Here is a 13,880-nt window from a genome sequence, read left to right as displayed (position 1 = left end):
ACTGATGCTGCCAACTACCGTCCCATCTCAAACCTCCCCTTTATCTCCAAACTACAAGAACACCTGGTTTACTCTCGCCTTGTAAGCCATCTATCAGAGCACTCTCTCCTAGGCTCCCTACAGTCTGGCTTCCGACCTCAACACTCGACAGAAACTGCCCTTACAAGAGTATCCAATGACCTACTGACAGCCAAATCGAGGGGCGATTACTCCCTACTGATCCTCCTCAACCTCTCCGCAGTATTTGACACTGTTGACCACAAACTCCTCCTCAGTATGCTTCGCTCCATCGGCCTAAAGGACACTGCTCTCTCCTGGTTCTCCTCCTACCTGTCTGACCGCTCTTTCAGCGTCTCCTTGGCTGGCTCTACCTCTTCTCCTCTTCCCCTTGCTGTTGGGGTCTCCCAGGGCTCGGCCCCCTCCTTTTTCCCTATCTACACAGCCCCTATTGGACAAACCATCAGGAGATTTGGCCTCCAGTACCACCTCTACGCAGACAACACCCAGCTATACACCTCTTCCCGTGACATCTCTGCACCTTTCCTCCAAAACATCACTGACTGTCTGTACGCTGTCTCAAACACTATGTCCTCTCTCTACCTAAAACTAAACCTCTCTAAAACTGACTTATTGGTATTTCCATCCTAAACTAATCGACCTTATTCTGACATCTCCATATCAGTGTGTGGCGTCACCATAACTCCCAGATAGAACGCCCGCTGCCTTGGGGTCATATTCGACTCTGATCTATCCTCTACCCCCTACATCCAATCTCTGGCCCGAACATGTCAGCTGCACCTCAAGAACATTGCAATAATTTGCTCTTTTCTCACTGTGGAGACGTTAAAAACGCTTACTGTTGCCCTCATCCACTCCCGGCTCGATTATTGCAACTCGATGCTGATCGGCCTTCCCTGCACTAGACTCTACCCTCTCCAATCCATCCTGAATGCGGCAGCCAGACTCATCTTCCTGTCTAGCCGCTACTCGGATGCCTCTGCCCTGTGCCAGGCACTGCACTGGCTGCCCGTTAAATACAGAATTCAATTTAAACTCGCTACCTTCATCCACAAAGCCCTCCACAGCGCAGCGACCCCCTATATTGCCCCCCTCATCTCAATCCATCAACCAGCCCGGGCTCTCCGCTCTGCTAATGAAACCAGACTGAGTGCCCCTTTAATTCGAACTTCTCATTCCCGCCTCCAAGACTTCTCCAGAGCAGCACCGGTCCTCTAGAACGCACTACCAAAGGCTACCCGAGCAATCCAGGACTCGCAGAACTTCAGGCGTGCTCTAAAAACGCACCTCTTCAGGGAGGCATGCTGCATTCCCTAAACAAACCCCTCTGTACGCTGCCTGATAACATGCTCTCTCTACTAGTGACTGCAATCCCTGCTAGCCATCATAAACCGCTCTTGCAGTCATACCGTTTCTGCCATCACACGACCAAATGTCTGACCATTGTCTGTGTATAGCATCCCTCACTCTCCACCTCGCCATACCGTGCACATCTCCAGACCCTTTACCTTCTGTATCACCCCACTATTCGTAGTATGTAAGCTCGTTGGAGCAGGACCCTCACCCCTATTGTATCAATCAACTCATTACTATATGTAACCGTGGTTCTGTAATTTTTGTATTTTGTCTTTCTGTATTCCCCCTGTCTATGTAAGCGCTGCGGAATATGTTGGCGCTATACAAATAAGATTATTATTATTATTATATTTTGGCCAAGATACTTAAGCTCTCGTGCCCATGACAAGGGTCCTCGTTGTTTTGTGAGTCCCTATTCTAACAAGACAACTCAAACCCCAGGGAGTCCTACAGCAAGCTAGGCGATCGTCCCAATAGGGATGGCCCCACAATGGAACCTAGGGGCCTGGCTCACCATAGATAGTAAACGGCATACGAGTAGAACAGGACACTGTTCACACCAACAGATGAGGGAATGCCACCCAGAACCTCATGCATGCAGCTACACATGTATGATTCCAAACACCAGGGTTCTGGGAGGAATGAGGAAAAAGATAAATGACCAGCTCCCTCTAGCAAGAGAGGCTGGTATTTATGAGGTGTATATTGACTAGAGCAATACACACCCAGCCAGCTCAATCATACCACACCTGTGGAAGTGTGCTACTGGGAATCCCTAGAGCTACAGGTCCTAGGAGCAGAACGTGACAAATGTCCTAAAAATGTATGATTTGTTCTGCACAACACAGGGCCTCTGAATGACTAAGCCATAAAAATAAAGAAATAGTTTCAGCTGATGAGCAAAAAATTCCCTTGGCCTTCAAAGCCAAAAGGGGAAATGAGATAATTTTATGGCCCAGATGTTTATTAAACAGTGACCTGAATTGTTCTGACGACGTGCCGAACATGGAGCAAAATGGTCTCCCTCAGTCTCAAAAGCGAACGTAGCAAGGTAAGTCCATGATTTCTTGCATATTTGATTCTTTTCCTTTTGGGAAGCCAGTAGTGAACTTCCATGTCTCTCTATATGCGTCTATTTACTATAAAAATTATTTTATAGACAAGTCCAAACAAAAAGAAACGGAGATGGAAGGCACCGAGCAAAGCCGACATCAACCACTGAAATTGACTCTCCGTACAAAATTATTAACCAATCTTGTAAGTGAACAACACCTACACATATATAACCATTTAGTAAGTTAGAAAAGAGGAATATAGATTATTATTACATGACTTGATTTACAACAGTCTTCAAATATTATCTGTTCCTGGGGAAGCCATGAGATTTCTTAACTTAATTGGCATAGATTGTTACAAATTCTAAAAATATGGATCCTTGAAAAGCATAAGTACTTTTGCAACCATTTCAATGCATCTAAGATAAAAAAATAAGCAACTTTGCCAATAGACTTGATTAATGATATTCTGCATTTTTGTGTATACCACTCCTATGCATACATATCAAAATTACTCAGCGCAAATTAGGTTTATTTGCATAATTTGCTAATTTGCAGCTGGTTGCAAAAAATAACCAAACAAGGACCATTTTAAATTACCCTATCGGGCTCAAAGGTCAGAGAGCGGGAGTCCAGGGAGCAATGTTTGATACTCACTTAGCACCATGTTCTAGTGCTATGTCCCCATGAAGTCTGCACACACCAACAGTGTGACTCTTCTCAGCCTGCTCTGTGCACGCTCTCACATAGAGATGAATGGGATGTCACAACTGGGTGCCCAGTGAGTATCAAACACTGCTCCCCAGACTCCGCATCCACTGATCATTGAGCCTCATTTTGCGGTAAAAGGCGTCCATTGAAGTCAATGAAAGCCATCCAACTTACAGCTCATATGCAATTAACATTGCGTATAGGCCACGAGTACCCGCGTCATCGCCTAGCGACAGCACGGGAAATACAAATATTGGAGAAAAAAATTTGTACGGCGCATGACTGCCTGCGAGCCTCCACAGTCATCCGCATTACAGGTCATGCAGGCACCCGGGGTCTCTGGCTGGGGTCACAACCGGATACCGCTCTGGTATCCCACATGTAGAATCCGGCTCGCCTGTGTGCAGACGACATTAAATAGCTTATAATGTCACAAGCGTTTTCTCCAAATTCAACACACAATGCCATAGCAAAAAACAACAAGCCCTTGTAGTTTATTCCTGCAGTTATTCCACCTGTTCCCTACTGGTAGCTACTATACCTTTTGTGGTTTATAAAGAAGTAAGGGACAAATACAAAAGCACCTACTGCTGGATAATATACATTTACTATGGTAGCTGGCCTGGAAATGTAAAAGGTTGTCCCAAGAAAATTGTTTAGATTTTTAGATGGACATATCACAATCACTTGACCCATATTATTTCAAGATGTAAGCTAGTACCTATGAGGGTCATCAGTGGACAAGGTCTCCATTAATGGTTAGTACCAGCATACACTCTTGATTGATCTTATAACATGCCTGACTAATTGTGATGAACTACTTTACAAGGACAAGAAATTGCCATAACCATGTAATATCTGATACATACTCTTCATAATAGTCTCTTATTACAAATGTAGCGAAGTTACAGTGTCACTACCAGTGTTCACTTTGAAAATTATTGGTCAACAATAGAACTGGTAGTAATATTAGGACAACTTTTTAAGCATCCCTTTACACATAAGAGTGCTAAATAATATTGTTCTCTTTCACCTTTTTTCAGCCAGGCATTGTTACACCGACTCTCCTTGGTTCGGAGTTGTCTCATCATCAGGTCTGTGTAATATCATTATCTTGCTACTACAGGTCTTCTTTCTTTGTTTCCTCACACTTGAAGTAGTTCTGAGTAGTGACCTATATCCACTGCCTCTTCCAGAGTAATGATGATGAGTGTTCAGTGTGTCGAGATGGAGGAGAGTTATTATGCTGTGACGGGTGTCCTCGGTCTTTTCACCTTTCGTGCCTGATGCCTCCACTCACTTATATCCCAAGGTATATTACTTATAGTCATGAATATGTATTTATATACATTTTTCGATCTTTTTCCTGTTCTGAAACAAGCACCAAACTTTAAGAAATATCTGCTAAAGTTCTGTGAAATTGAAGTTACACAAGTACCTCTTGAGTCCTATTGTAACGAGGCCAACCAGAGATGTGGACCCACTGGATATGTTCCACCTAGATCAGGCCTGCACAACTTAGCAGTATGTAGGGCCAAATTAAAAATAGGTAAACCTCTTGGGGTTGCAGATAGGTTTATAGCGGCTCACTTTGTAAGCATAGGTAATGAAAGTTTAAACATTACCTTTATTTACAAAGTAAGCTGTTAAAACTCTATCTATCCTATAGTTTAATGGGTGCCTAATAGTACCCATTTCATTTTCCAATTCTGTCATGGGAACAGGAACACAGAATGCCAGCTGGGAGTGTAATCCATCCAATGAAACCAAATGGCACGTGATGACTTCCTAAGTGTGAATATAATAATTATATTCATACATAAGGGGTCATCAGCTGGCATTCTGTTTTCGTGTTCCCATGACAGAACAGGAAAACTGAATCCCTGACTCCAGATGTGAACAGAGCCTAAATATATTTCTTTTATTCAAATTATAATGTACTGTCAGGCCTCACATGGAATACTGCGTACAGTTCTGGACACCGGTGCTCAGGAAAGATGTTGCAGGGCTTGAGGGGGTTCAAAGAAGGGCAACTAAATTAATAAATGCAGTGGAAGGATTTTAATACCCAGAGAGGCTATCAAAATTGGGATTATTCACCCTAGAAAAAAGTTGGTTATGGGGCGACCAAATAACCATGTATAAATACATGAGGGGACAATACAAGGATCTCTCCCATGATCTGTTTATACCCAATACTGCAATGATAACAAGAGAGCATCTGCTACGTCTAGAAGAAAGTAGGTTTCATCACCAACACAGAAGGGGGTTCTTTACTGTAAGAGCAGTGAGACTGTGGAACTCTCTGCCTGAAGATGTGGTGATGGCAAAATTGATAGAGGGGTTTAGGAGGGGATTAGAAGTCTTTTTAGAGTGCTATGATATTACAGGATATAGACACTAAATAACCAGAGGGGTTCTTGATAGGGGATCTTCCGAGTGCCAGGCTTGGAGTTGGAGGAAACCTTCTCTGAAGAGTGTTGATCCAGAGATTACTCTGACTACCATTAAGGAGACGGGAAGGAATTGTGTTCCGCAGTGTGGGGTAAATTGGCTTCTGCCTCATTGTTTTTTTGTTTTGCCTTCCACTGGATCAACACGGAAAATGGAAGCAGGCTGAACTGTATGGACATTTGTCTTTTCTCAGGCTAGCATACTATGTTACTCTTGCATGTGAATGCTAATACCCCTGTTTCCCTGAAAATAAGACATACACTGAAAATAAGACATAGCATGATTTTCCAAAATTTTTGAGGATGCAAAATGATTTTTCAGGCTTTTTGAGGATGCTTGAAATATAAGCCCTACTCCAAAATTAAGCCCTGCTAACAGTTAATTCAAAAAGTCAATTTAAATAGTGTCCAGGCAGCTATACATGTAAAAAAGTTAAACCTTTTTGAACAAAAATTAATATAAGACACTGTCTTATTTTCGGGAAAACAGGGTATATACCCTTTTTTCTTTTTTTTAGGGGAGATGGGGCAGCCATGGGCTTATTTCTATTGGCTGGTGGTGGTGGGCCCTTCAGTTGCAGAGCAAGGATTCTGCAGTTCTGTTTTGGAACCTCCAGCTCACCTGAAGCTCTCCTTCCAGCCTCAATGTAACATGAAGATGCTGATGGCTGAAAGAGAACCTACCACTACCACTTTGTCCTAACAGTAGTAGGCAGGAGGCAGGCCCATCCATCATACTATACAGGTCCCCCCCTGCCCACCCCAGCAGCATTGCAAAGTCCTCTGCACAGCCCCGTGCAGGAGGGGAGCCTGTCAGCGCTATTCCCGCACCAGGCCATTTATGGCATATGGGCCATATGTTGTGCAGGCCTGGCCTAGATAATGTCCATGTTTGAAAATATACTGCAGTGTTTACCAGCATGTTCCACTGGGTGTTGCCAAGATATGTAAGCAGTTGTAGCTTTACAACAATTGGAGAGCCCACTGATCTTCAGACTGAAAACTAGTCCTGAGAAAGAGCATACATACCATAGAGGCAGACCATGCGACTGCTATGGGGCCCTTGGAGGGAGGAAGCCACTGATCCGATTATACCATCCCTTTTGCTGGATACCAAGAACATATGCAGGATCTTCCTCCAAAGACATGGAATTGGCCCAAGAGTCATTTTTAAAGGCATGGAATTTGAAATAAACATCATGCCCTTCTGTTCTGGGTGGCAAAACCAGTCACTGTAATGGAGGGGACATTTAAGTTTTTGCTATGAGGCCCTATATTTTCTGTATATGCCACTGGTGCAGGGCTTGTTACAAGACTGAACTAAACTCTGTGACAGCGGGACACAGTCAGGGCAGCTTTTCAGCTTCTTGATGTAAATATGAGGAAGGAAGCAGAGATCTTGAAAATGTTGAAACTGAAAGACAAAACTATATTAGAAAGTTTCAGAACTTACATTGAATAAGGTTTATTACTGAAACGCATTAAAAGAAGGTCTGCCCTCCTTGGTTACATTGTTAATGACATAGCCTCTTTATCTTTCTGATCTCTCCTTAGTGGGACATGGAGATGTAGCTCTTGCAAGAAAGATGGCTCATCGATGGATAAACATAAGGACCACACTGTTAAGGATGCTACAGTGCTAAATGTAAGTGTCATACAACTTTAACCCTTTCCAATCCACTGTCTGACGTCTGAAGACATTCTGATTGAAGGCTGTACAGCTCTGATGTCAGAAGACGTCCGGCAGGGTATTCTTACTGTATATAACCGGCTGCTCTGTTTTGGGGGCCTCTCCAGCATGTCCGATACCGCAGTACTGGCTCTAGCCAGCAGAGAGTGCCATTGGATAATGGCAGAAAGAGAAAGGCCGCCTGCACACGGGCGGAAATCCCGCCGTGGGATTTCCCGCGGGATTTCCGCCGCTCAAAGCCTGCATAGGAGTGCATTACAATACGCACTCCTATGCAGACGGCCGCGGTTTGGCCGCGCGAAATGTCGCGCGGCAAACAAACCGCGGCATGTCCTATTTTTGTGCGGGGCTCGCAGAGCCTCGCACTGATACGTCACTCACCCGGCCACCGGCTCCGGTCTGCGCATGTGCCGGTTGCCCGGCAGCCGGCACATGAAAGGGCCGGGGCCGCCAGGCGCGGGTGAGTACGCGCTCGTTTCTGCAGGCGCTCAGGTCGGGTCCCGCGGCGAGAATTCTCGCCGCCGGATCCGACCCGCTCGTCTGCAGGCGGCCAAAGCCCCCTATTAAACCCTGAATCCAAAATTGGATTGCAAAGGGTTAAACCTTCTCATGGCATTGCAGCATTATTTTACTTTATACTTTCTTCTCTCAAATCACAAAAGCAATTCCGAGATCAGTAGTCGAACATTTTCAGATCTACCATGTCACATCCCCATGCCCAAAAAAATGCTGATACTATTTTTCATTTGCTTTATAAAAATTAGCATATTAAATATTTTATTTTGGCACCTAAGTACTGTAATAATAGCATAACTGCCGAAAAAAGTGCAAAGGATCAGGGATAAACCCAGAAATCATAGTCAGATAGCGGAATTCAAAATTCAAGACCCTCCTCAACTCTGTTATTTTTTTTATTAAGGTTACTTTTGTCAAAATTTCATAGATAACTCTTTTGTATTGTAATGATGTTTTTTTCATATAGTGCCACATACACTCATTCTAGTTGCATATAGTCAGCTCTAATGGGAGCATAAGGATTTATATAGCTAATATAAGTACACCTCTGGATATCTTGCACCCAATACAGAATTTGGCAGGTGCTAATCTCCCAAAAGAACGCAAAATATAGGCATAATGTATCTAGTGATTCATCAGCGTTATTATTTAACCAAAACTATACAACATTTCTGTTTTGTTTCACTAATTCTGTAAAATAGTACGTAGGAGGCAGATATATAATTTTTGTTCTGTTTTCACAGGGGTCTTCAGAGAATTCAGCTATGGGAAGCAGCAAGGACAATCATGTTCTCCCTGAGAATGATGGGTCATGCAGGTATTAACTAGGAAATGCTATCTTAATCTACTTAGAAATAGGGTGCACTCACTTGTGGATTTTGATGCGGATCTGTGCCAAAATCCACAATACTTGGTGCAGATTTTTACGCAGATCTACATCAGATTTCACCATTTCAATTGAAGGGGTGAAGTCTATTGTGGGTCTGTGCCAAAATCCACGCCAATGGTGCTGATTTTGATGTGGACTCACCCCTAAAGGGAACCTGTCAAGTCCTATGGGTCCCAAAAACTAAAGATATGCACTTATAGGAGAGGGACTGCTGAGTCCAGGAATGTGACTTTGATACTCGCCCGCCTTCCTGCTCCCTCGCTGTCCATCCAGGAAGCTGCCACTCAATCATGCTTGCACCAAACTTATCATCAGTTTTTCCATCTTGTCCACAAAACGGTTTGTGGCCTAAATGTAGTCAAATATTGTGCCAAATCGTATCCGTGTGTGAAAGAAAAAAGTGAAAGTTCATTCCTTTCAATGACCGTGTTTTGCCCCGGATCCTTCATGCGCATGGAGATCACGGATTCCGCAATTAGAATCTGTCCATTTAAGACCCCCTTTAAGGTTTTATTTGCAAGAATGTGGTATTACATGGCATTGACTGTGAAATACATGAATACTTTTAGACCTCTACAAAGGTGTCCCTTTCTCCACTCATGATAATAATGCTGTGAATGTTCTTTTTTTCCTTGCAGTGCAATGCAGAACACACAGATCTGCTCTGACCAACACCACGTATACAACCAGCAAACACCCCATCCTAAGATGTGTCCCACATCCCAAACATACTCCCAGCTACAGGCACAGACCATCCATCAACCCCTGCCTAAACCCCAGAATGGTCCTCATTTACTATCACACCCATGTCCTCCTCACACCCCTCTGCATCCGATTTGCACACAGCTTCCTCTTGGGCCTCAAGTCAGGAACTCCCAAAAAGTTCACACACTTGCACATCCATCCCATATACAAAGCTACAATGCAGTAGAACCCCAGATATCTCTTCCAAACAATGTTCAGCCCCAGTTACACCAGGCCGAGGGCAACCTCCCTCGAGAAGTCTGTCCTGGGGTCAATGGTGTCCACCAGTTTGAGAGGCCTCCTCCCGTTGCATCCAGAACAGAACCCTGCGCTCCATATGTAGCAGCTCAAGGAGATGTGATGCCTGGCTCAGAAGTGACTGAGACTAAGGTGAGTACCTCAATGATGGATTCTGTTCTATTGTGTATGCAGTTAGCCTTTCCCCCTAATGATATACTTGATGTCTAAGGCAGGAAGATGTTGTATGACATGTACATAGTAAATGGACCTTATACTACGTTACCTGGTGTTGGGGAAGTTATGAATACCAAACCACTGAGCATGATACAAGATAACCAGGAAAAAGGAACAGTAAATAACATGCCAAATGCAATACTTAAATGACTCCATATGAGAAAAAGGCATTAATGCCAGTATCTATTACCGTATTCAATGATCAGTCATAACAATAAAACCACTGATGAGTTTAGTGAATAACATTGATTATGTTGATATTAGGCAGCAAATGGACAGTCAGTTCTAAAAGTTAATGTGTTGGAAAAGGGAAAAATGGGCAAGTGTAAGGATCTGAAGGGCTTTTACAAGGGCGAAATTGTGATGGCTTATGGGGTATTCCCAGTATGTAGTGGTTAGAAATTACCAAAAGTGGTCTAAGAATGGACAACCACTAAACCAGCGACGGGTTCATTGGTTTGGGAAACCAAGGCTATTTCGTCTGATCTGATCCCACAGAAGAGCTACTCTTGTACAGATTGCTAAAAAACATTAAAGGGGTTGCACTACAATTTAAATGATCCCCCATCTACAAGATAGGGGATAACTTGCTGATCAGTGGGGGACTTACTGCTGATATCTCCGCCGCTCTCAAGAACAGGGGTTTCATGTCATCCTCCCCTCTGGGTTACTACATCTCTCGCAGTTAAGATGAGACTGAATGAAGTGCACAAGCGCTCTGTTCACTTTCAATGGGACTGCTTGGGTATTTCCATCAGCTCCATTGAAATGAATGGAGCACTGACCGCACACGTGCGGCCAGCGCTCTATGCACAATAACATCACAGGACAGGAGACAGGACAGGACGTCACAGGACAGGAGCACTGGAAACGGGATTCTCATTCCCAGGCTTCATTCACACGGGCGTGATGATTTTCAGCCGGCCATGTCACGGTCACAGCGCAGCCCAAAATCGCGTAAAGAAGAGGGAGCTATGACTAGGTCATAGCTGCAACTCCCATTTAAATGCCCGTTCTGATGGCTGAGGCTGCAGCATATATACGCCGCAGCCTCAGAATACCGTCGTCCAGGGGGGTAGGAGTTTAGGTCTGCTAAACTCCCACCCCCTCTCCGCCCCTTGCCAGCTTATGACAAGGGGAGGGGCCAGGAGCTTAGCAGAGCTAGTCCCTCCCTCTCTCCACTCAGCCTATGGGAGCTGCCGGCAAGGGGGAGGGGATGGGACTTTAGCACACTCACTCCTGCCCCCTCCCATTGCAAACAACCAGAAAGGGACCGGGGGGGGGGTAATTTAGCAGTCACGCTGCTAAACTCCCTTCCACCTCCCTTCTCCTGGAGCTGTCATAGGCTCCATAGGAGTCTATGGCAGCAGCTGTAATCCGTCCAGAAAAGGTAGTTCCAGATGCGCTATGTTTACCGGCTGGGAAGAAGACAAGCCGGCGGAGACAGTGTGATCCTCTGGGCAATGTTCTTGCTCTACTGGGTAATGTTCTGATAAACCTTGGGTCCTGACATTCATGTGCATATTACTTTGACACGTGCCATCTACCTACACTAGAGATGAGCGAACGCGTTCGTCCGAGCTTGCTATTCGTGCGAATATTAGGGTGTTCGGGATGTTCGTTATTCGTAACGAACACCATGCGGTGTTCTGGTAAATTAAACTTTCTTCCCTGAGACGTTAGCGCTTTTTTTTGGCCAATATAAAGACAGGAAAGGCATTACAACTTCCCCCTGCAACGTTTAAGCCCTATACCACCCCCCTGCTGTGAGTGGCTGGGGAGATAAGGTGTCACCCGAGTATTGAAATCTGCCCCTCCCGCTGCTCGCTATGGATGCATTCTATATGCGCTCAATGGGGCCAGCGGCAGCAGCGCTGACCCCATTGAGAACATATAGAAGACAAATCCTTCTTCTCTGGCACAGCTGTAACAGCTGTAGCAGAGAAGAACGATGTTTGCCCATTGAATTCAATGGAGCGGCAATACAGCCGACTCCACTGAATGCAATGGGCTGCCGGCGATCGCAGGATGAATGGTCGGAAAGGGGTTAAATATATAACCCCTTTCCTGCAATTCATCCAGAAATGTGTTACACTAAAAATATATACCGGCGTATAAGGCGACCGGGCGTATAAGACGACCCCCCAACTGTCACCTTATACGCCGGTAATACAGTGGAGCAAAGAATAAAAAGCATTACTTACGTTTTTAGATGATCTGCGGCGCTCCTGCAGGCTGTCACTCCCTCCTGGTCCACGGCAGACAAGCTTTCTCCACGAAAGACTTTAAATCCCTGCCTCCAGAAGCACATGTGCCTTCAGCCAATCACAGCCAATGACAATGATGTCATTGAATGGCTGTGATTGGCTGTGTTTCTGGAGGCGGGGATTTCAAGCCTTGAAATCCCCGCCTCCAGAAACACAGCCAATCACAGCCATTCAATGACATCATTGTCATTGGCTGTGATTGGCTGAAGGCACATGTGCTTCTGGAGGCAGGGATTTAAAGTCTTTCGTGGAGAAAGCTTGTCTGCCGTGGACCAGGAGGGAGTGACAGCCTGCAGGAGCGCCGCAGATCATCTAAAAACGTAAGTAATGCTTTTTATTCTTTGCTCCACTGTATTACCGGCGTATAAGGTGACAGTTGGGGGGTCGTCTTATACGCCCGGTCGCCTTATACGCCGGTATATATTTTTAGTGTAACACATTTCTGGATGAATTGCAGGAAAGGGGTTATATATTTAACCCCTTTCCGACCATTCATCCTGCGATCGCCGGCAGCCCATTGCATTCAGTGGAGTCGGCTGTATTGCCGCTCCATTGAATTCAATGGGCAAACATCGTTCTTCTCTGCTACAGCTGTTACAGCTGTGCCAGAGGAGGACGATCTTTATGCTGACAGTGGGGGGGGGGGCACTCTTGCCGCTATTGTGGCTTAATAGTGGGACCTGTGAACTTGAGATGCAGCCCACCATGTAGCCCCTCGCCTGCCCTATCCGTCACTGTGTCATTCCCATCACTTTCCTGAATTGCCCAGATTTTCACACATGAAAACCTTAGCGAGCATCGGCGAAATACAAAAATGTTCCGGTCGCCCATTGACTTCAATGGGGTTCGTTGTTCGAAACGAACCCTCGAGCATCACGGGAAGTTCGTTACGAATAACGAACACCCGAACATTTTGGTGTTCGCTCATCTCTAACCTACACATTTTTGCTGACTGTACCCTTTTGATGGCAATGGTATGACCTAAAGGCAGTGACCTCTTTAAGCAGGATAATGCTCCTTGCCACACTGTAAAGGCTGTTCAGGAAAGGTTTGAGGATTTATGACAAACAGTTCAAGGTGATGACTTGGCCCCTGAATTCCTCAGATCTCAATCTGATCGAGCATTGGTGGGATGTGCTGGAGAAACAAGTCTGATGCATGGTGGCTGCACCTCACAATTTACAGGACTTAGATCTGCTGCTAACAGAGGCATGAGGAGGACCTATAGAATATTAGGCAGGTGGTTTTAATGTCACAGCTGATCAGTATATATAGCAACAATAGTGGCCAATGTTATTCTGTTGAGTTCATTACTAACGAGGAGCCTGAGGTGTTTAAATGCCTGTTACCCTCTTTGCTGGCACCGATGTGTTACATTCGTCATGGTAGTGAAGTGGGCAAAATCCAAACTATGGAAATTCCATACCTTTATTTGAGACCCCTCTACCCTGTGTGATTATCACACCCATGAAAGATAAAGAAATCCCTAAGAGGCAATTTCCTTCACTTGGGATGGTTCCTGTTGCAGCTACCACTTAAGTTTCTTTCACACGGGCGTTGCAACTTCAGTCACCTGCATCACAGCTGAAAATCGCCTGAACGAGAGAAAGCCACGTCCAAATTGTGACTAAATCTTGCGTCTTCTCACCCATTTACACAGGCTGGGCGCGGTGTATATACGCCGCAACCCGGAATTCCATCAGCCGG

The 13,880-nt window shown here is 45.1% G+C and overlaps 1 protein-coding gene across 1 annotated transcript in view; it reads left to right on the top strand.

The window, feature by feature from the left end:
* LOC136610246 (autoimmune regulator-like) overlaps positions 1-13,880 on the top strand; it is a 42,714-nt gene that overhangs the window by 19,246 nt on the left and 9,588 nt on the right. The window contains exons 7-12 of the mRNA XM_066589485.1: positions 2,534-2,631; positions 4,184-4,234; positions 4,337-4,452; positions 7,148-7,238; positions 8,543-8,616; positions 9,327-9,822. Of these exons, the coding sequence (XP_066445582.1) occupies positions 2,534-2,631; positions 4,184-4,234; positions 4,337-4,452; positions 7,148-7,238; positions 8,543-8,616; positions 9,327-9,822 (926 nt within the window). The remainder of the gene's footprint in view (positions 1-2,533; positions 2,632-4,183; positions 4,235-4,336; positions 4,453-7,147; positions 7,239-8,542; positions 8,617-9,326; positions 9,823-13,880) is intronic.

Source organism: Eleutherodactylus coqui, chromosome 1 (genome assembly GCF_035609145.1).
Source record: "Eleutherodactylus coqui strain aEleCoq1 chromosome 1, aEleCoq1.hap1, whole genome shotgun sequence".
NCBI classification, from domain to species: domain Eukaryota; kingdom Metazoa; phylum Chordata; class Amphibia; order Anura; family Eleutherodactylidae; genus Eleutherodactylus; species Eleutherodactylus coqui.
Note: the sequence above shows the minus strand (reverse complement) of the source record. Positions and strands in the feature narration are given on the sequence as shown.